General features: G+C 38.0%; 1 protein-coding gene across 1 annotated transcript in view; it reads left to right on the top strand.

Moving 5' to 3' along the window:
* The window catches only part of LOC134531360 (trypsin-4-like), a 178056-nt gene extending 156687 nt beyond the window's left edge, over positions 1-21369 (top strand). Inside the window, exons 6-8 of the mRNA XM_063367059.1 lie at positions 13511-13621; positions 19128-19271; positions 20969-21369. Coding sequence (XP_063223129.1) covers positions 13511-13621; positions 19128-19271; positions 20969-21184 — 471 coding nt within the window. The 3' untranslated portion in view covers positions 21185-21369. The remainder of the gene's footprint in view (positions 1-13510; positions 13622-19127; positions 19272-20968) is intronic.
* The last annotated feature ends 3482 nt before the right edge of the window (positions 21370-24851 follow it).

Raw genomic sequence — 24851 nt, 5'->3', positions numbered from 1 at the left:
CAAAATTACGGTTTTTCAAGTTGGCGGCCGTAACGATAATTGAAAAAGTTAAGTCATAATTTAAAATGGCTGTCATGTCATCCTATGGCTTAAATTCCCCAAAGTGTCTTAAATTCCACATGGACAAGCCACTTTGGGGAATTTAAGCCACTTTGGGGAATTATAAGCCATTGGCATTTTTGAGGACTAAAGCAGGAAATTTTCCCTCAAAACAGAAATTTTTCCCTTAAAATAGGGATTTTTTTTAGGAATTTTGAGGAAATATGACACCAAAAATGGCCACCATGACGTCACAAATCCAAGATGGCGGTTGGCACCAAGCACCACAGCCAGAAGCCAGGGCTCGGAGCCCCTATTCTACACTACTTACAACTTCTAACTTAAAGACGTACAAATCATCACCAATGAATAACAACTTGGAGATAAATAATAAATATAATTCCAGCAATCGGAGCAAGTTCGATCAAAATGGAATTGCAATTATATGGAGCCAAATGTAGTTGGAGCAGTTGGAACACTTGGAGCATTGGAGTAGGTACTCGGAGCTATTGGAGTACTAGAACAAATTGGAGTATTGTAGATTTGTGCACTTGGAGTTGTTATAACACTAGAGCAATTGATCATTGGAGTACTTAGAGAAGATGGAGCATTTGAGCGGTTGGAGCAAGTTCGTTCTTTTAGTTAATTGCGCATCGTCAAGTCTGTAGTGAGGTCATGATTGGTCTCGTGGTACTGAAACGTCTGGTATATAAGTTTGACATCTTACATAAACTGTTTGAAATGTACATATGCTAAGTATCGAAAATTAAGGATCTTGGCTACTGACTATACTGATATTAAAATTGGACGTGGCTGGCCATCAACTGGCTGTGTTAGCCCCACCAATCGGCTGGTCGTGTCTGGTCATCTAACTGTATGTGCCTTGCTGACTGGACATGTCTGGTTAATCGACTGTCACGTAGAACTGCCCTGAAATCACATGAAAAGGACTCGCTCTGCCTTCTAAGAAGATTACCGACATCGATAAACACTCGTATTTTGCTTTGTTTATTGTGTTTGTAGAATTTACATACGGTACTTAATTATTTATTTGTAAATTTGTTATTTTGTTTCACGGACCTATCACATCAATGTTAAATTAAAATAAATAAATTTTTTCCTCTAAATTTAACGCTTTGTTTTACATCGAGCAAGGATCGCATTAAAAACGAAAATATATAGAAATCATCTATGCATATAAAAATTAATGTTTTAATAATTTTTAGAATTTTTTAATGAATTTCTAGCTTAATAATTACAAACTTCCTTAAGTTCGGCAATTACGTCATCAGAATCTTACTAGAAGCGGATAATTAGGAATTTAAGCAGCTTTTATTAAGTGTTTAAATAATTACGATTTCCAAGATGGCGGCCGGACGACTGACAATATGGTATATACCTTGGCAATAAATAAATAATACTGCACTATAGCTGGTAAAAATTAAACCAATATGGCGGCTACACACTCTGGCAGATGACGTGTGTACTACATGACACCATAGCTCCCGGTAGCAAGTTGAAGTATCGTGAAGGGGAAGGAGGGTCTACTTCACTTTACCTCAATTACGTTAATAAATAGATAAATGACAAAAAAGCATTGACCCTGGTAATAGGGTCAGGCAGAGTGCCAGACGTGTTGTGCGGAAAGTTAAGTCAAAAGCCCCTAAAGAAAAAGCATACATATCGTGACAGAAATACACAACTTTATTATCGATTAACTCAAGCCCCATATGAATATGGAGGGACAATACATGACAAGTGAACTGCCAATAAAGAGGGAGCAATGTTAAGTACAAAAAAATTACGTAAATACACGTGATCAATACAAATAGTCAGTATACAATTTGCGTGCTATCGTTATTAAAATCCATACAAGTAAATCTAGAGAGAATGCTGTCGGTCCGGACGTGAGAGGTGCGGCGGAGAAAACGACATACGCCCCAACGGAAAATGGGTCAGAAGCAAGTAACAACTTCGAAATGAACACAAGGCAAACAAGGAGGCCAGGAAAAATTTACCCTTAACAAAACACATGGCCTCGAAGAGAACATAAAAAAATAACTAAGGAAAGCCAATTAATGCAATTTATGTAAAACACACTGGCAATGCAAACCAGATAATTACGAAATAGAGTCGGTGTCCAGCAATCATTACTTTACGAGCCCAAAAGAAAAAGAAGACAAACATGGACGCAGAAGGCAAACTACTGAACTATCTAAAATATAAGACACCGACCAGAAAGCACATCCTAGCCATGCGTAACATGGCGCAACACCGAAGTACCCCTCACGGCGATCGCTCCCGGAACAGAACAGAACGAGCAAATGAAAAACAGCCCTATATATAAAAAATCCAGATGGCGCTAGTGTTGCGATCAGTAGGCCTGGAAGGAGGTGCCTACGTCACGCGGACGTCAGAAGGGATGGAGGGAGGGGTTTAAAGGGGAACGAGGGAAGGGGAAGAGCCGGCGGGCGACTGAGCCGTCGCGCACGTTGCAAAGTAATACAAATAATGATGCTTTCACCAGACAAAAACATGATGGTACTGTTATTTCATAATCCAAGATAACGAAAACATGATTGCAGCTGTTAAGTCATAATTCAAATTTGGCGTCACCACCAGACGAAAACACGTTGATCGATTAAAGATGGCGGACGTGACATCATACTGGCTTGCGATATATCTACCTTCGCATTAGTGGTGGGTGGTCAGTCTGTGTGGGTGGCTACGGCGGAGAAAGTGGTCATGTGACATTATGGATAAGCAACACAGACCCCAAAAACTATGCCACCTAGCAGGGATGTTTTTTCAAAAGAAGACTATTTCTAAAAGGAACAGTGTTCTGTGCGCTTACTTATAATGTTATGATGTGACCGTATTAAGATCACTGGTTGATACCACACAGAAGACTAATACAACTGACATAAAATACTATTAAATATAAATAAAAACTGAGATTGGTTGATACTACAATAAAATACGTTACTGGTGTGAAAAATTGGTGGTAAATAGTATATACTGAAACAATAAAATCTTGATAGTTTGGGAATGGGACACAAAACACCTTTAATATACCTAAAACACTACACCTACACATACATATACACTTACAATACCCTAAGACATAATACATACATACATACATAAACAAGAACACTAAATGGCAAATAGTATATGCGTTTCTGTAGGTTGATTTAGATTTACAAAATTAAAATGAAAAAAAGATTAATGTTTATTATTATTAGGGTAGACCTGGTGATGTTTAACTGGATATAATTAACAGGATGTACGGCGAGATAAATTATTTCAAAAGTTCTTTAAACTCGTTCAATATTAAAATAAATCCAGAAAAATGTTAACTCAGTTTTAAAATATTTCATAATTAGTTAACTTTATGCATTTGTATCACGATCAATTGTTCAAATTTATCACAGCTAGTTTGTTCAGGGTTTGCGATGATTACACTTAAACAGACCTCCGGTATATTATTCCAGCTTATAAATGTCTCAAAATATTAATTAAACTGCTCGAACTTATTTAAATGCAGGTATTTTCAGTTTAAGACACAGGTACTGGGGCAAAACAAAAATAAAGTTTCAAACGAAGATAGTGGCACTATTGAGAAAGGCTTGAATGTAATGGCAATGGCTTAGGCTTCAATTGAAATCCCTAAATAATTAAGTGAAACATAGTCACATCTCGCCACATTTACTCACGTCACGCCTTTGCAGAATGTAGATTTCAACGCGCACTATATTATCACAAACTGTAGTAAATATTTTACACAATATTAAAAATACTACATGACACCGTCAGGCTAAGCCTTTCGAAGCATACGCCTAAGACATTTCTTTTTTTTTACTTATTTCTACTACTTCCTCCCTGTTGATCAAAAGGCTTATTGTTAACTCAAATCTGGGTGCTGATTGGCTGCTGTAAGGCCATATCCGGCAGCCTTCGTACACATATTAAGCAGCAGAATACCGGTAAGTAACAGTAATTAATAAAATTACAAACAATGACAAATCACAAAATCAGTTAGCTTGAAATGCTGTTATGGAACAAAATAAAATAAAATAATTTAAAATAAATTCAGTTCAGGATAGTTTGCAACATTATATGAGGAAATACAGTAATTGCTATTGTGGATGTATATAATAATTCAGATTGTTCGTGGCTTAATCTCGTTGAAAACAATTAACAATATAATATTTACTCTTACATAACGATACTCATAGCATATTATCTTTAACATTTAATTTCATAATAATAAATAAATAAAATCTTGACGAAAACCATGTTATCGTACAACAGATAATTAAAATAAATTTAAACCCCACTATCAGTGTAGGGGAAAGTGGGGAAATACCGCACACTTAAGGAATAAGTGCTATAAATTGAAATTTATTATTTGTTTTAAAATATGCTGACTAATTATACGAACCTAGATATATACCTTTTGCATCTCTATAATATAATCTGCAAAAAACTAATAAGTTTATTTACATTTTACAACAAAACAAAATGATGCAATTGTTCGGTATTCCCCACCCCATGGGGCAATACCGCACACACCATGGGGCAATGTCGCACACCATATTATTATGTACAAGTAACACAACATAAACTAACTACCGACTATGAAGCATAAATTACACACTCCATTTAAACTTTTTATTACATTTAGACCTTTGGGAAAAATATAAAACTAAGACATGTATATCAGGCCAGAAAATCGCACATTAGAATTATTTCTACATAATAAGTAATTATTAATTTTTTAATGTTTTCCTCTCACAGTCCAAAAGTCACACACAAAATTTTCTGCTGTGTCAGATGCGCTACAGTCAGCATGTACCCATCCCGAACAAAAAACACATCTGAACCACAACTCATTATTTCTGCCAAACTCCCTACAAAACATGCACGTGACACTTGAATCAGGTGTAGGCGTAGTTGAAATTTGGTTAAATAATTCGTCAAGATCGTCAATATCATTGTCATCGCATAAATGTGCAAAATAATCTGCATCACTTGCATCATCGGAACTGGCAGTGCCAAAAAGTTAATTCTTTGGACCAAATTTGCTTATTTTATTACTTTTCTTTATTGTCTCCTCAAGCTTCAATTTCTTATTGCTGGTGCTCATACGCCTGTCAGGATTCGCTTCTCTTTTCTTAGCTTTTAGGTTTTTTTATGTTCTTTGCTTGTTTTTTCTTCATAGCTTCTTCAAGCACGACTTTAGTTGGAGTTGCAGTGAAAATTACCGAATGCTGCCTAGACCGATGCCTAGGTGTTGCCTCTGAAGGTCCAGCTGTAGGTCTAAGACAAGGAATGGGATTTACATCAGAAAACCTAATGGAAGTTGTAGCAGTAGATAAATCCTTTTCAGTAGGCCTAATGACAGTTTGCTGGTAACATTCAGCGTTTTCACTCGATTCATTCACAACGTTTTCTTCCTGAATGTTTTCGTTTTCACTGACTGTAGGCCTAACCGTATGATCATGACTATTCTCGACTTCACTTCTTTCTGCGAAATCATCAGAAACGGTTACAAGGTCAGACGTACGCCTGGAACTTATCTGAGTGGTAGGGAATGTAAAATCATCCTTTGTGAATTTATCAAGGTTCATGGGATAAATTCCTGCAGCAGAGAATCCAGAAACTCCTTTCTCAATAGTCGCAACCCTCATAAATGCTTTGTTGAACAACATTGCAACATCGTCTGCATTTATCCTTTTAAATGCATTTACCTTAATAAACAAGTCGCACTCTCTGTTGTAGGCATTTTTTAAGGGACAAAAGAATGTTAAGTCCAGTGGTTGGAGACGATGCGAGGTGTGAGGAGGAATCGTTATCATAACAATACCATGATCTCGACAAAAATTGAATGCATTTAATGTCTTGTGAGAGTTATGGTTATCGGTGATCAACAGCACTGGGTCTTCTTTTGTTGGCTTCACATGTGCTTCAAAATGCTCCAGCCATTTAATGAAAAGATCTTCGTTGATCCACCCATTCTTAGAGCAGTCATATATTGCCCCTTCAGGACCTCCCTTCTTCAAAGTTGGACTCATCCTCACTCTTGGGAAAACAAACATCGGTGGTATGTATGACCCACTTGCACTCATAGCCATGCAGACAGTTATGTTTTTGCCTCTTTCCAGGCTTGTTAGTGATCCAACTTGTTTTTGGCCTTTGGGCGCCAAAATTTTACTTGGAGTCTGAACAACAGATATTCCTGTCTCATCCATATTGAATATTCTTGACCCCTGAAATTTGTGTTTCGTCTTCACTGTTTCAAGGTTTGAAGAAAACTCTTTTACAGCAGCTTCAATGAACCCAATAACTCTATTCAAACTTGTTGTTTCTGGCTTGCGAAGGCTGACTTGTGGATTTCGCTTAAGAAACCCTCGAAGCCAGTCTTTTCCAGCTGTTCGAGAACTTGCATTAAAATCATTCCGGATAGAATTTTTCTCAGCGAATTCGAAAGCAATTCGGCGCAAATCTACAGGCGTGATTCCATGAAACATTCTAGCCATCGTTATTATATGATTGGTTAGTTCCTTTTTTTGGGCTGCTGAGAAGACTGAGTTTCTACCTAAGCTAGCTTCATGTGAGTGTCCAGATTTGTACCGATATTTTAGAGTGGATACAGGAATCCCAAAAGATCTTGCTACTTTCCTAAACCCTCAACCCATTGCCATGGCATTCAATGCTTCCTTCATACTCTCTGCAGTCCATTTCGCTCTATTTGTGGTTCTCACTCTCTTCCTCGCCATCTGTGAAAACAGTTTTAAAAGAATACTTGTAGGAGTCATATCCACTATGTAACATTGTATCGTAACATACAACTGCGTGAAAACAAATCCTTACAGTTGGCCTAAAAGAGCCGACCAAATTTGCTTATAAGACCATGCCAGGTAGTTTTATAAGGGTCTTGACAATATTTATACACCAAATTTATCAAAAAATTTGCTGCATAAACATATGAAAAATAAGCAAAAATATTGTTCATGTATTGTATTTTATTATTCACCTTTATTGACAGGCAACACAAAAGTTGCTTAAAAATAATGTTTTGCACCTACACATGATTTCTGTTAGTCTATGTTAAATAAATGACTGTTTAATATTTTAACGGAATTCTTTATGATAAATTAGTTTTCTATCTGGAAAATAGATTTAAAAATTATATTTAGTCATAAACCACAACAAAGGGGCAATACCGCACACTGTACGCCATTACCCACCCTACTTGTACGGTAATACCCCACGATGTGTTCCGCCGTTTTAGCTCCTCTAAACAAGAAACAAAGTTCGTTATTCAAACGATATATTTAGCATACTACCGTAAAAAAATGCCGAATCCAACCAGTTATATGAATTAAACTTAAATTGAATATAAATAGTACTTACCTCTTAAATAAGAAACAACAAAATAAGAAGGAAATGTTAAAAAAACTTTCTGAGCAGGTCGCGACACTCATACGGCTACTACCAAAATAGTCTCTTACTACTTAGTTCACCCACTCTCCCGCTAGAGCGTGCCACGTACAAGGCGGCGCTCAGCCTACAGTTAACATAAAAAAGGGGCTGTGCGGTATTGCCCACCTGTGCGGTATTTCACCACTTTCCCCTACCATTGAAGGAAAATGCTGGTACTAAAAGGAAATGAAATAAAGTTGTTGAGTCATGGAAAACAACTAAATAAACCCAAACAATATTTATTTTATCCACAAAATATTTCGATTCAATTTACCTTTTGATATATCTTTGATACAAAGACTATATAATATGAAATTATCCATAAAACTAACATCGTATACCTAACTGCTCTTTTTACATAACATATACGTAATTTCATAATCCATTTGCACCAATTTACAAAAAAAAAAAAGCAGAAATAAAGTAACTAGTACGATACAAATACATAATAATGACATTATTTTTAGTTGCATACTACTTTCAATATTATGAGTCTTTTAAATATATGCTTAGCCTCCAAAAATATTTAAATTAATATATTTAAAGTTATAAACTAATAAGTCTTTAAGATGGCTGATCAAAAAAGAGTAATATATAATATACTTTTGCACCCTATGATGACAGACATATAGCAGTAATGAAATCGTTCGTTAAATAAACCCCATTCACTTTTGGACGACGACTGCATGACTCCGTCGGTAAAGTTTCCTAATAAGTCACCAAAAATCAATATTATCATTTCACAAAGCATTGTGCTCAGTTCTGTTATTGGGCAACAAAATTTGTTCACAAATACCGTGTGAATTGTTCATTTGTCTTTGATGCTACTTGCCATTTGCAACACTAACTGCTTAATTTTATAAGATACAGAGCTTTACTCTTACTTTAGTGCCAGAATTAAAAAACGTTAATGATTTCCCGCAATAATTCCATTTTGAGACAATAAATTTTCCACCAGTGCTTTAATACAAAGTCCATTGCAATAGTAAAACAAATAGGGAAATCAGCTATGCCGCATACTGACCCATAAACATAGGCCGAGGTATATTATCGTTTAGAGCCATGCAAATAAACACATTCAAATACATTCCAAGTCAGGGAACAGCTACGCATGCTGCTATAAAGTTGCATTTTACCAGCATAAACTTCTGTAAATTTCCACACGACGCACTTGTATAAACAGTCAAATATATGCTTTTTTTTAAGGCATGCACAAATACCATTTACCTTTCACTGTCGCAAGAATATCCACAGTGTTTTAATTTTTTTTATAAATACCAGGTCAAAGCCCGTATTGGGCATTGCAAAAATTTAATCAATCAAGCGGCGTTGTAGAACAGAAAATGATTTCTCTCTTCCAAATGACAGCCACCACATCAGGTCCCCCTGGAAGTCAACACTTGGTAGGCACAAACAACGAGCTGGCTAACTCCAAGGTAGGAGTTTCTGCAGCTCGTTTTCAAACGTCCACCAGGCCAACGTGCTCACACGTCCGCTATTTGACACCTTCTCCCACATCATAGCTGCTGTCCAAGCTTCTCTCTCGCCTCACGCATTTGACCGCCGTACCACCGTTGCCCCTCGAAAAAACAAACGCATTCGTGATAACATTTGTTTCTCAAATGGTTTGCACAATAGCCATCAGAAATATCACGGTAAAGTTTGAAACTACGAAATTTCTTTTACGATAGTTAAAAGAGTTATCTGGAAAGGGGATAACATTTGATAGCCAAAATCAAAATTACGGTATTAAAATAATAACGAAAATTACTCATAGCAGTTTCAATTCCACGTCGTGTAGCCACCCTAAGCCGCCGAGGTCATGTCCGCCATTTTGTCGTCTGCTGGAGAACACAAATTTTAATTGTGACTATCGTTGCAATCATCGTTACGGCCGCGATATTTAAAATCCATAAATATTGTCCGATTTTAACAGGAATATTTTTAAAATTTAATAAAAAATTAAATTGATAAAGTTTTAATAAAAAATCTATCACTATTTTGAAAATTGACCACCGTAATAAATATCCGTATTATTCGAGCTAGAATTTCGGGAAAAATTCTAAAATTTATAAAACAAATTACTTAATTAATATCTATGTATATAGTTTGCATTGCATTTGGAATTTTTCCCGAATTAATAGCTAAATAATTACATAAATGAGAGTTGGTGGCCAAGATGCCAACAAGATGGCGGATATCGCAACAGTTGACTGTTAATAAATAATTACTGCACTCCAGCAGGCAAAGATGATACTTATAGGGTGACAGTGCACTCTAGCGAACGAAACTCATATGTCGGATCCAAGATGGTGGCCTCCAGCAGATAAAAAAAAAATATGGCCGACATGTAATATCTGCCTTGGCATCAGTCTACTTGTGGCTTCTGTGGATGAAGTATCAGTTACCATTTTTAATGATTGCCCTCACCGGGTTCTAACCCAGTAACTTTTTATAAATTTTACTATAAAAATTTAATAAGTTAATATTTTTTTAAAAAAATATTATCTCGAATTTCTAGCTCCAATTATCGGATTTTCAATATGACGGACAAATTTTAAAATGTCGAAATTATTTTATTAATTAATTTTTTATAAATTTTAATATATTTCGCGTTAAAAACGGATAATAGTTACGGATTTGAAAGATGGCGGCCGCAATGATAATTGCAGAGATGACGTTACAATTCTAAATGGTGGTCTCCAGCAGACGACAAGATGGTGGACATGACCTCGACGGCTAGATGACGTGGAAATTAAACTGCTATGAGGAATTTTCGTTTCTTCTAAGATAAAAGTTATTTGAGCCATTTTGAATTTCGAACGTTCGAATTTTTTACGAGTTTTTCCTCTAAAATGGATTTTTTGTATTTTGAGTTTTATTTTAGATTTTTGGCGGAATTTGTGTCCCCAAAAACTGGAAATGTTGACGAATTTTTCGTATACTTGTGTAAATTATGAGCCATTTTGAGCAAATTATGGTAAATTTTGAACGTCATAATCTAATTTGGCGGACATCGGCAACAACCACCACTACCACTCTGAACCCTGTAGCAGGAAAAAAATTAAATTTGCATCACTCTGATGAGATTCATCAAAACATTGGATGTAAAAAAAGTTCTAATGGTCATACGGCACAATACGTGGCCACTTTTTAAAACTTATTTTTGTTAATTAAATCTATTTTTTTCTTTATTTTGCACCCACTGCAGCCTTTCCATACTTTGCGGTTTGGTCCTCCTCTTGAATGTCATTGTGCAGGAACGAATTTCACTACGGCAGACTCGTTGCGTGGAAAACTTACCGCCACTTTTTTCTTTTAGTCTGTGATTGAAATATTGTTTTAGTGGCCAGCTTGAAGAGAATATGGCTATTGACTAAACTGGTTCCGAAAATAAATTCCAAAGCAATTTTTTAATACCAAAATAAGCTTTTACGTAATGGCGTATTGTAGCTACGCATTTGGTCTGAGATATCTATATAGCTTTACAATCATTATAATCTACATCTGCCTTCGGTTTGGTTACAATACCTATCCTAGTCTTTTCTGGAACTTTAAAGATCCGTGTTTCGTGCATAAAATGACAACATTCCTTTTGTCCTTCCAATTGAGCACAGTAGTGCTCTTCGCTCTGTCGGACCATCATATCTTTCCCTATTAGCTGTGCAGACACTACCTCAACTGGCAAATTCCTCCTGCGTTTCCGTATAGTGCCTAATAAATGGGTTTTCCGATTTAGCAATTTTTTTGCCGACTCTACACGTCCTTTATCCAATCATTTTTCGGCTAAGCCCATGACTATATTTGTAGGGATTGAAACACCTGCTTCTTTCTCCTTCCCTTAATAAATCTTCGAACTCCATGTGTTGTCCTTGTTACAGTACTGTTTAAAAATTTGACTCCGTATTTGTGGGCTTTGTTTGGAAGATACTGTTTGATGATGAGCCTTCCTCTAAACGGTACCTTTGATTCATTCACGCAAACTACTTCACCTGGAGTGACTAACGAATTATAATTTTTCTGAAGTCAACCAAATGTTGAATTTTATGGACTCTATCGTTTCCTATGCATTTTTCGTTGTATGAGAAGTGCCACAAAGGAAACAGTACTTCAAATCTGTTTCCTGACATAGCTCTGTGACAGACTTTATTTTTGTAAAGATAATGGGTAATCCAGTATAAGTGTTTGGACAGATATTTTACTAATCCCAAGTACCCCAAAATGCCTACAAATTTCATAATATCACTCCTATCAGTGGGATACCGGTCATTTAGTCTACTTGAGGCAGAAATATATTCATCAATAATGCCACTATCTATTAATTTTTTCGGCATATTGATTAGTATATTCAATAATATTATCCAGAATTTCATTGTGAACAACAAAATAAACATACAGTATCGCCATGTCCGCTGTAAGCTGAGGATTAATAGTGGGCTTTAGCTCAAATGTGATAATTTTATTTCTGCATTCCACATCACTCTAAACAATGTCAAAAGGTGGTGTCTTGCTTTCTCCACTAAAAGCACATCCTCGACACTCAAATCTCGGAATTCCCTAGTTGCCGGCACTTTCGATTCCGAGACAATAGTTTCCGCTTCATTGTGAACAGGTGCACTACATTCAGGGCTTTCATTGACTGATGCACTAAATCCGGACACACTAATTCTATAATGGTTATCAGCTGCTAATAAACCTTGCTCTCTACGTGGCTCATGTTCTTCTTCATCACTATCAGATGGTGAGTAATAAGGATCATCTGACCAAACATCAAATCTATGGCGCAGCTCGTTTGGTTCTGAACCTAGAAAATGAAATTTCACTGTATTACAATTATACACAAAGAATATTAAGTCCCTAAAATTACTGCCAATAAGAAAATTATCCCAATGATCCATACAAACAGTATTATAAAATAAATAGTTATAGTACTAACATTAAGGAGAATCTTCTTGGTCTGAAACTCCAAGTCCACTATTTGCCTGGTTCTGGAAGAAAAAATATTGCAGGAACCTTCTCTTGCGAAAGTTAGAAATACCCTGACTACAATTACCTGTGGCTCACTGTCCCTTTCTCTCCAGTACCTTGTGAACCTTGACCATAGCGTCAACATAGTAAACAATGCTTGTGTTTGACGAGGTTTGGCAGCTTGCAGGGAGGGAACTACCGTCGCAGCTCAGCACGACCTAGTCGCCAGGAAACCGCCGAGGGACCACCCATTAGGGACTACTTTCCCCCATGCCCAGGGGACCTCTATTGGAGCGCCCGATAAATTTAATTATTTGTGACTCCTAGGCATAAAGTACTCTTAGAAAAGTGGTGAAATATTATTTTATTGCTGAATAAGTATAAATCAAACTAAAAAACTCTTTGGACAAAATATGAAAATTACTGAATTTCCATTAGAGGTCCCATGGTGCAATAAATGTTAATTATTCCTCCCCCAACGGTCAACCTGGTCTAGTGACTGTTCTAGTGACTGTCGTGTTTCGTCCCCGTGTTCAGGGCGCGGTTCGCCGCGATACAGATATGAACCAAGATGGCCGCCGGCAGTGACGTCACCAGCAGACAGCTCCACGCAAAGTGGTATTTAAAGAGCAACAACCACCTGCGGAGCCGCCACGTGGCCGGGTGGCCACGCCCACCTCCAGACACGTGGTGCCACGCCCACCTCTGGGCCCTGAGCAACCATTTGTTTGCTTTGTTTACTCCAGCCCCAGAACTACCAGGTTACCCCTACTTATCGGGGGGGTTCTTGGTAATCGTTTTAAGCCCCGTTTCATAAAACAGACATTTCATTATACTTAGGCCTAGTGTAAAAAAATATATTGCTGTTTGAGGAAGAGGTCATGAAGTGCTGGATATATTCCTTCTGGCTAGTGTACTAACTAAATTTCTTTACCATTTCATTCCATTTAGAGTTGTGAAAAACACTGTAAATGTCAGATCTAATAAATTTTAATGTGTTCATTCTTTGTTTCAGCTTAACGCTCCTTTGTCCGTGAACGGTCTGAACATCGCCGCCATACCTCTGAGAAACACCTCCATAGAGTACAACACCTCTTGTGTCGTCTCCGGCTGGGGCTTCTATGACGTGAGTTCTCTCCCGTTTATTTAGTTCTTGCTCGGTTCCTTACCAGCCTTTGGGATAACGAGTGACTTGTTCAGAGAGCCTTCGCTCTTGCCGGTATCTCTTCATTGTCTCCCTCTGCGTTCATACTCTGTGTCTCGAGTCTCGTGACAGTCGGAGTATGGCCTTCCACCGGACTCTGGCATCAGGGCCTGCCCTGCACTGCCTTCTGTGGGTTTTACTTCCAGAATGCTCACTGCATGCCTTGTGCGTCGAAACTGTGCGTCCTAGTAGTTGCAACTCGAGGGGCGGTGTTGTTCATCTATAGGTACTAATAATAAAACTTTTCGAGGTAAAACGTCTGTACATATGATGAAATAAAGTAAAAAAAAACTATTGGAAATGGCTATCTACATTATTGAGAGATCAAAAAATTAGTTTTCAAAATTTATGTCTTGTTGTCTGTTTATGTGAGTGTCAGTAGTTCGGGCATCAATCAAAAACTAATTGACGAATTATGATTATTTTTTTAAAAAGCTCTTTGGCTAACGTAAAAACAAGGTTATATATAATTACAGAATTCCATCCCATAAGGGGTGAAAAAGATGTTTATATGGTTTTAAGATAATTCATTATATATCTGAAATTAATCAAGCAGAAGAAACTATATTGGGTAACAATTATAAACACACGAAAACTACCAACCAATTTTTTTATATTTCGCGAAATTCAACGATTAAGGGGTGAAAATTGTGGTTATATATGAATAATTATACATCCAAAATAATTAGAATAAATTATATATACCTATCCGAAATAAGTTTTGAAGCATATTTAATTATTTTGGGTACCAATAATAATCATACGAAAACTACCAACCACAATGTCACCATTTTGCATCATTTAACCCTTGGGTACTGAAAACGAGATACATGTAGTTTCAAGATATTTATTATATCTCCGAATTCAACCAAGCATAACAAAAACCACCAACTACAAATTTTATTTTGCGTATTTCCAGTTCTAAGGGGTAAATATGTTTTTAAGATACATGATTTTTACTTAAAATTTAATTTAAAACAATAAAAAAGGTGTGTACAATAAACATACGAAAACTTTGTTTAGTTCACAAATTTGTGTAATTCACACCCTAAGTTAAATAAAAGCAGTAGGTGTGTTTTAAAACTTAATGTTAGCAATTCCATTTCAATTAGGACTAGAAGTACGATACCTACTAAAAAAAACTTTAATCTAAAGTTTCGTATTGCTTAAATTTGTATTTATTAAAATTCGTTTTTAAGGTGATGAAAATGTTTTCATTTATTTTAAAATATTGTATCTCTGAAACTAAGACGTAAATTAAATTGTAAAAATAATAAACTAAAAATTATTATTTGACTAATTTGCAAGATTCAGGCCCTAAGGGTTGGTCTATAGAAAGAAATGCATATTTCAGTATCTAATGTATCTTAGGGTTAGAAATTAAGAATAAACAACAAGCACATAGAGTTACGAATTGTATTTATAAATTTTTTCCGGATTTAGCCTTTCAATGGTGTAAAAAGGAAGGTGGTTAAGTTTTATCATAAATATTTATATTTCCATAGCAAATTAGGCTGGATGAATAACTTAAATAATTAATTAATTCGAGCACTTTTTCAATTTTTCGATGTTCGGTGCCAAATTAGTGAAACAGGGGCACGCTAGTATTTATTGTAATAAATCATATATCCAAGAAAATTAAGATGAAGCGTACAAAATTACAATTTAATATCAGTTTTAACCATATCAGCTTTCTATATTTGACCACCAAAATGGGAGAAAAGGCAGTTAAATTTTAAAAATATATAAATGTATGTCTCTGAAGCTACTCAAACGTGATGTAAGTTATGTAGTATAATTTACAAACATGCAAAATCTACCAACTCTTTTTTACAACTTCTAGAATTTATAGTATTTAAAAGGTAAAATATAGTGAACATAGTTTTAATATTTAATAATAATACCTTCTAATCAAATAGAAAATTATTCATAATATAGGAAACTATAATTAAATATACTTTAAGCTACCTTCTCTTATTCAACATTCGCCAAAATATCACCTCTTAAATTGTAACAGGGATTATTATCATTTAAACTATAAAAAAAGTTATGGAATCTATTAGTTGGTATTGCCAAGGTCAATTTAAACTCAAAATAAAAATAGGTTTATTATATAAAAAATATAAATATAGGTTTATTAGTTTGGAGTTTACATCATCTGCAAAAGAAAAAAGGAATGTTTGGATTTTTCTGGTTAAGATATTTTTCTATAATTAATTAATTCTTAACTTTACATCGAAATAACTGTAGGAAAACAGGACAAGGGTAAATAATTTTGAGGATATTTTTTAAGTAATGCTAACAAAACTAAGAACCAACTAATACTTTGGATAAGTTATTTAAAATCCTACTCTACATTTCAAACAAAGATGTGATTGTTTCAAATATCCTTAAATAATGGGAGGTTTTTGTAATAGGGTGGATTTATTTAATTATTATAAACATAGCTCTAGCCATAGTAAATGAGTGTTCCAAAGTAGACGATGGCATGAACATAGTAAAAATAATAGGGTTGTGATTAATTTTTTTAAATTGTCTAATTCATGAAATGAAAAGGAGGAAAGTGTGATTTCATCAAGGTAAAATATATCTTCATACACTCTGAAACATAAGTAATAAAATCAGTTACTTAATATATACTATACATTTAAAAGACCTACACATATACAATTTTTAAAAATCATTCTTAAACGGTTATGATGTGAAATAAAAATTTTGAGCACCTGAAATTTTATTGTATGATTGACTACATTATTTAATACAAATGTTTAAAATTAATTAAATTTTTACACATATGCCATTTTAAGAATGAATTAAGAATGGAAAATACTGACCTTATGATTTGAGCTAAGCTGTACGTGGCTTAAATTAACCTTACCTCAATTTTCATGCGATATTACACCACACAAAATATTTCGGGTGCTATATTTAAGGTCTTCAAAAACACTTACGTAATATTTTGTTATCGATCACGTGAGCCTTACGAATGCGTGTTGTTTCAAACGACACACCAAAGGCTTCATTAATAATAGTCATATGAACTAAGCTCTGCATACCTATTTTTTTATATTGCACATGTTTAACTAGTTATCGACAAATACGTAAATATTCATCGTTATTGATAATTCATGTTATTTTATATCAGTATTTGAACTAAAATTACTGGGACACCCATATAGTTAAGTTGAGAAGCGATATTTTACAAACATTTTCTAACCTACAATTAGTTTACCAAAATTAAGAGCGTGGGTTATATTCTTGGAAGTGGTATCACATTTGTTCTGACGATAATGTCACCATTGTGCTCAAGGAAATAAATTATTTGCTAACATCTCCCCATTTCTTTTATAAACACGTTAGTGTAACCTTATACACTCAACACACGTACACATAACCTCACCCTCCCTACACACACAATTCTTAATTATCACTCCCAAAACCTACAAGACGCCCAGTAGCTGTGTAAAAGCTCCCAAAAACCACATCATTCACCGAGAAAAGTCACGAATTATTTTGCCGTGCGTTCCTTAAATCAGTTATAACATATAAACAATTAAAAGAAAAACCATTATTGACCTAAACTAGATACTCACAAAGTAAGCAGGTAATCATAATTATGCAGCCTTGTAGTGTGAACATAATCCACTGCTGAAAATTTTACAGAGAACGTGACTACGTGCACCGCGGGCCTTAGCACGCCACATCCCTTTGCGGATAGGCAGCCCGCATAAGACATGCCACATCCCTGTGCGGATAGGCAGCCCGCATAAGACAGCCACATCTATGTGCGGATAGGCAGCCCGCATAAGACAGCCACATCCCTGTGCGGATAGGCAGCCCGCATAAGACTGCCACATTAATGTGCGAATAGGCAGCCCACATAAGAGAGCCACATCCCTGTGCGGATAGGCAGCCCGCATAAGACAGCCACATCCCTGTGCGGATAGGCTGCCCGCATAAGACAGCCACATCCCTGTGTGGGTAAGCAGCCCGCATAAGACAGCCACATCACTGTGTGGGTAAGCAGCCCGCATAGGACAGCCACATCCCTGTGCGGGTAAGCAGCCCGCATAAGACAGCCACATCCCTGTGTGGGTAAGAAGCCCGCATAAGACAGCCACATCCCTGTGCGGGTAAGCAGCCCGCATAAGACAGCCACATCCCTGTGCGGGTAAGCAGCCCGCATAAGACAGCCACATCCCTGTGTGGATAGGCAGCCCGCATAAGACAGCCACATCCCTGTGCGGGTAAGCAGCCCGCATAAAACAGCCACATCCCTGTGCGGATAGGCAGCCCGCATAAGACAGCCACATCCCTGTTCGGGTAAGCAGCCCGCATAAGACAGCCACATCCCTGTGCGGGTAAGCAGCGCGCATAAGACAGCCACATCCCTGTGCGGATAGGCAGCCCGCATAAGACAGCCATATCCCTGTGCGGATAGGCAGCCCTCATAAGACAGCCACATCCCTGTGTGGATAGGCAGCCCGCATAAGACAGCCACATCCCTGTGCGGGTAAGCAGCTCGCATAAGACAGCTACATCCCTGTGCGGATAGGCAGCCCGCATAAGAGAGCCACATCACTGTTCGGGTAAGCAGCCCGCATAAGACAGCCACATCCCTGTGCGGATAGGCAGCCCGCATAAGAGAGCCATATCCCTGTGCGGATAGGCAGCCCTCATAAGACAGCCACATCCCTGTGTGGATAGGCAGCCCGCATAAGACAGCCACATCCCTGTGCGAGTAAGCAGCCCGCATAAGACAGCTACATCCCTGTGCGGATAGGCAGCCCGCATAAGACAGCCACATCCCTGTTCGGGTAAGCAGCCCGCATAAGACAGCCACATCCCTGTGCGGGTAAGCAGCGCGCATAAGACAGCCACATCCCTGTGCGGATAGGCAGCCCGCATAAGACAGCCATATCCCTGTGCGGATAGGCAGCCCTCATAAGACAGCCACATCCCTGTGCGGATAGGCAGCCCGCATAAGACAGCCACATCCCTGTGCGGGTAAGCAGCCCGCATAAGACAGCCACATCCCTGTGCGGATAGGCAGCCCGCATAAGACAGCCACATCCCTGTGCGGATAGGCAGCCCGCATAAGACAGCCATTCCTTTTGCGGATATGTAGCCCGCATAAGACAGCCACATCCCTGTGCAGATAGGCAGCCCATATAAGACTGCTACATCACTGTGCAGATAGGCAGCCCGCATAAGACAGTGTTGCTTCTTAGATAACCGCTTATCAAACTAATTGTTTGCTTCATTTCAACCGTACCGACTATTGAATGTATTATATTATGTGATTCTTTTAGACGAATCTTTTTGGTAATGCTGTTGTATTTAGCTCATGGATGAAAAAATTTAATTATCAACTTAAGCATTTTATTGTATATAGTTGACAAAATCTGGAAATTTCTGTGTATTTCAGATGAACATCAACTCATTGTCCATGGTATTGAGGTATGTCATCGTTCCCATAATGCCGTGCGACAATTACAACAGAACTGTGAATTTAATAAAACCTGGCATGTTGTGTGCTGGTTATCAAGAAGGTGGTAAAGATTCATGTCAGGTTAGTACTGTTACGAATATAATGTGGGGAGAAAACTGGGTTCGTAAGTGATAGCCCAATTAAGTTTTGTTTCAGTTTTATTAATTACTAATATTTACATTGCTGATAAATAATTGTACTTAATAATGACCGATCACCAATCACTGGCACTTAAAAATGTTTATTTGTAAGTCACTAATTGTATATCAATTTCCACAGTTATCACTCCTCATTGGAGCTAGGCTCAACCGAGGTTTTCTCCTCACCTCGTGCTTGTCCTCACACAACCTCGCGCCACTCGGTCGCACTCTCTCGATCCCGTCGCTACTCGTCGAGCCACTTTCGAGGGGGTCTCTCACCCTCTTCGCCGATGTCGCACTTCCCTTCACTCGCGGAACTCTCCGAACTCGCTCGGAACTCTCGCGGGACTCCCGCCGCGGTTTATCGCGCAGGCCGGCGTCGCTGCTTAAGTACCTGGAGCGCCCTTCTCAAACCGTCGAGAGTGGCAGTGACGAGTCGCGTCATCCCGGGCCGACCCGACCCCCGAAACATCGCGAAAGGCGGTGTTTATTCTCGCCACCCCGCGTGGCGGCCGGCGGAATTCCCAAAGTCGCTCAGCGATAGATAACAGCGCCGAGGAAGGACGATGCGCGGGAAGCGAAGGGGGGAGGGGGTAGCGTCGACCCTTGTAATCCTGCCAGGCGCGCGTGGCATGCCTCACGTCAGTGTACTGCTCGTGACACGGTGCGTGACGTCAGTGGCCGTGCAGGGCCGCCAACCAGCTCCGAACCTGGCATCGTGGTCTTGTCTCTCGGGTTCGCAACATTACGTTTTCGACGGAGATTTTCGAATTCACACCCAGAAATAAAAACCAGTCGCCATCAGGATGATTTCAATGCCAGACTCGTACAAGCTGAAAGTTTGTTATAATTTGGGACTTTACCACTGAACTCCACGTCCAGTAAGCTAGAGATTTTTTTGTAAAAGGTTTACACTTGAGAAAAATTTAGGTATGGTGGTGAGAGTTTTTGCTTAATGTGCTGCCATATTATATGCCTCTGCATTCCGACACTGCCTTCACTCACACATAATATTGTAATGAAGTCACTTGCCCTCACACCTTTTACTTTTCATTAAACTTAGTGCTGGGCGCAGTGACAAAACACTTTATGTGTAGTCTTGAGAAATCATAATATAGGATTACTCAATTCTCCGAAAATGCTTTAGAAATAGCTTTAATTGATTCTTTATGGCTTCCATAGCCAATTCTTTCAAAATAATTTTGATAGAAGCAGTAAAATAAAGTAAACATATGAGCAATAAGAAAAAACATTTAAATTGTAATTGTGAATGAGATAACTTTATGGTTTATATGGCCCACGTTTAAGGGTTTGTGCTGATTTCTAGGCTGAGAAAGACAAAATTGTGACTTTAACGTTATTTGGCGCTTATTATTATTATAAACAAGAGGCGACATAGCGTGAATAAGTTCGTTGTTAGAAATCCTACAACTTAATATTTGGTTTTTTATGCCAGAAAAAAAAGGAGTATAAAAATTTATTTTCAAATAAATGTTATTTTCTTAACACAAATCGTGTTTTGCATCCTAGAGTTATAGTAAATGATTGTTGTAGATGTTTTGTTTGAAGAAGGAATGTGTGTAGATGGCTATTGTTCCTCCACGACCTCCACAAGCCACGGCAGGCCTGTGTGCGCAGGGCGACTCGGGCGGGCCGCTGGTGTGCGGTGACTTCCTGGCGGGCCTCGTGTCGTGGGGCGCAGACTGCGCCGTGGCCGGCTGGCCGGGCGTCTACACCGAGGTGTCCCGCTACAGCGCGTGGGTCGTCGCCAACTGCGGCGCCTGGCCGCGCCTCGCTGCCTCGACCCTCCTCCTCCTCCCCCTCCTCCTGCACACACTGCAGTCCTCTGTGTAGACTCCGGTGTCCTGTGTGCGAGGCCTTTCATGAGTGTACGAGTTTACAAAACGATTGCTTGGTAATCAACTGATGTACAAAAAAAGTAGAACTATTTTTGTTGAAAGCTTTAGTTTATATGATGCTATCTAATGTACTAAATATTTTAAATTTATACTCACACAAGTATGAATAAATTACTTCATTAAAACGGATAAATATGAATTTCCATCATTTTTTAACATTAATAAAACATTTTTTTTTACTGTTGTATGAAATTGAAAGAGACGTTTTCCATAACTAGGGGATGCATATTTCGCAAAAAAAGCTTCCCTAGACTAGCTGGAAGTTAAAACACTGCAGCATCTTCTGTGTTTCTGGATGGGTGATAGTCTTTCAGGTACATGTATACTTTTAAAATACCAATCACAGACATCGAGTTCGGAAACAAACGCGTTCTGAGTGGCCCGTTCAAACAGCGCGATGGCTTCTCTAGCAGACGGTCGCCAACTACAAGGGAACAATCGCTAACCTAATTGCAGTCTAATGAGCGGTCATATTAATCGTCGAAAAATACATGCCACTTATTATATAGTCAACTCGTCCAATATAACTGACTACTATCTCACAGCGATCCCAACTCCTAGTATCACCACTTACCTGACGCTTCGTTACACTGAACAAGTTGAACGAATGACTTGAAGCATAAGGGTATGTCGCAATGGCAGTCAGTAGAGACGATGGTGGGTGGAAGTGACGGGAAACCGCTAGTCACGGTAACGTCCGCCACGTGTCCCACTCGGCAGCCCTGACCACCGCAACACGTCCTGCAGCTTCTGCGCCCCGCAGTCGCGCCAGCCACTGCAGCACTGTGGCGACCTTCATAGTCGGCTTCACAGGCTTTCAAGACAGGGGAGGGTTAATTATTCACTGAAGATAACACTGTAATACAATCTGACACACACGTAAAGAGCTATTTTCCAAATGTCTACCGAAGATACGCCCTGGCGTCGCACGGGCGCGATCTACTAATGTGGCGTCATTTAAAATTAATAAGTAAGTACTTGTATCAGGTTCTCATAAGTGTCCGTGTTAAAAAAAAAAAAAAAGTTTTGCGTGGTCACTACGCGCATTGGAAGAGAAACTTCACAGATAAAGAATATAGCAAATTTTTAGGGTACTTTAATATTTGTAACTAGCTTAATCATGCGCTGAGCAAAGACCTTCATTAAATGGTGCTTGGCCATCTATTCAGTGGAATGTAAGTATTTCTTAATGGATTTATGATAGAGTTAAAAGTATAGATATTCGAATTACGAATCACGAAAGTATGTAAAAGCATGCAATAATATGAGAAAGTATGTAAGTAGTATAAAATAGAGAAGTCTGGCCTAAAGTTATTTCTTATGGGACTACGGCTTGGCGGTGGCTTGCTAATCGTGATGAATCGGTCATATTCGCGCCTGTCTGCCGCTCGTTACCTATGATCGGGTGTTCGTGGACGATCTTCGGTATCATTCGTCTTTGTCATCCGCAAACCTGCACAATGGTTCGCTAGTTGACTCGTGTCGCCTGTGAGGTACTCTTCCGCCGCCAGATGCCATATTTTAACATTTCTCCTTGTTCACTACTTCTACTGTAATACTCGTTTTATCTTAGTCTTTATGGTGGTTCTTTAAAGCTTTTAATTAAGTTAACGATATTTCGTAGATATGTAGACTTAAACCCACGACCTGCAGATCACCAACACAGTGCTTTGACCTCTCGGATTTTGAATTAAAAAGAACTAAAGATTCTTAACAGCTCTTACCTCTGAATTTAAAAACATAGGCCTTTGTCAACACGCTCATCGAGATATTTTTCAGATTTAGAATTAATTAAGGTATATAAAAAGATAACATATAGGAATTTTTTTTTTCAAGGAATAATATCATCACCTGCTAGAGGGCGTTGCCACCATATTTATTTTCAATACTTGCTACCAGGAGAGCTAGTTACCATACATGGTATGCTAGAGGGCGCTGCCGCCATCTTGTTTTCAGCAATCGATACAAGGAGCGCTAGTGGTACATAGTACAAACATCATCTGCTAGAGTGTGCTACCACCAGCTAGAGTGCAGTGATTATTATTACCGTGGCGTTCGCCATCTTTATGTCCATCTGAGCCACCATCTTGTAATTCTGTAATTATTGAGCTAGAAATTCAGAATAAATTCTAATTACCAACAAAAAAACATAAATTAATTAACTGATTAATTAAATAGATTTCTGTCCTTGGTTCAATTCTTGCTCGATGCAAAATAATGTTACTTTCAAGAAAAACCTTCATTTTTAAATTTAACCTTAAGATGACTGGAACAAGAAATAAAACAACAAAATACAAAAAATATATATTATGTCAATTCTTTAAGTACAAAAACAAACAAATTACTAGCGTTTCTCGATTACTGCAATCTTCTTAGAAGGCGAAGCAAATCCTTTAGCATGCCTTAGCATGTGTTTCCAGGGCATCTCCACATGACAGTCGATTAACCTGGCACTATCAGTTGGGGGCCAGGCACATCCAGTTTGTTGTCCAGGAACGTCACCTAGGTTGGTTAGACTTATGTAGCAGGTTGGCCAAGCATGTCTATTTGGTGGTCAGGCACTAACAGTCAGTAGCCAATCACCTTATTTTCGACGCTTGGCGAACATTTTAAACAGGTCATGTACAATGTTAGACATAGGCCAAGTGTATTTGTACCAAGATAGTAGGTATCTACAATGTCAGACATATTAGCCAAGTTTATACGAAACAAGTGGACATATTTTTTCGATAATTGACATTCCTTTCAAACAAGCAATGGCCTATTTCAAGTAGACAAGAGTCTCGGAACTGTCAGACCTAAAATATTGATCAAACCGATTACAAGCAAATATATCAACTAACTTAGCATGTTTCACACCTAATATAGGACCAAGAATCCCTGAAAAATGCTTTTCGCTTATAACAGTGCTGGATAATTAAGTCATCAGTTCCGACTACAGACTTAACGATGTACAAACAATGAAAAGAAAATACATTCTCATTACTATGCCTTGAGACATCTGAGAAACACCATCAAGCAAAACGAATTTCCATTTCATTGATGTCTAGCGAAGCCCTCCTCTTACGACCGTGAGAGAACTTCATTCTTCCCAAATAAAAAACAAACAAATAATATTTACCTTAATACAGAACGTGGTGACATATGTTGGTAAGAATAGGAACTACATGCAACAAGTTTCTTGTATGAATTAAATTAACTCTCGCTGACGAAATATAAAAAGTTCTATTCAATAATTGTTTCAAATTAAAGCTCTTAGTTTGCATGTGGTATTAGTTGCAGAAGCTAATATATATCCCGGTTCGAAGCCTGTAGTGTTATCGATAGAACACATGTGTAAATTCTGCTGCAAATAGTTCACGTTGAGAATAAATGCTAAATGTCACGAGAGGACTGAGTGTATTTAAGTCCTTACAAAAACCATATAGTTGCAGTCAGTAGCAGAAATTTTCTCGTCGAAATTATTTCTTGAATCAAAAGATCTGTACAACTGAGCTGACTACTGATAACGAGGATTGATCTACAACATCAAGAAAGTGGAATGAGAACAAAATATTAAACGACTTTAACGATCTCAAAAAATGTTTAAATCGAAAACTAAC

Source organism: Bacillus rossius, chromosome 3 (assembly GCF_032445375.1).
Source record: "Bacillus rossius redtenbacheri isolate Brsri chromosome 3, Brsri_v3, whole genome shotgun sequence".
Taxonomy (NCBI): Eukaryota; Metazoa; Arthropoda; class Insecta; order Phasmatodea; family Bacillidae; genus Bacillus; species Bacillus rossius.
This window is presented reverse-complemented; position numbering and strand designations above follow the sequence as displayed.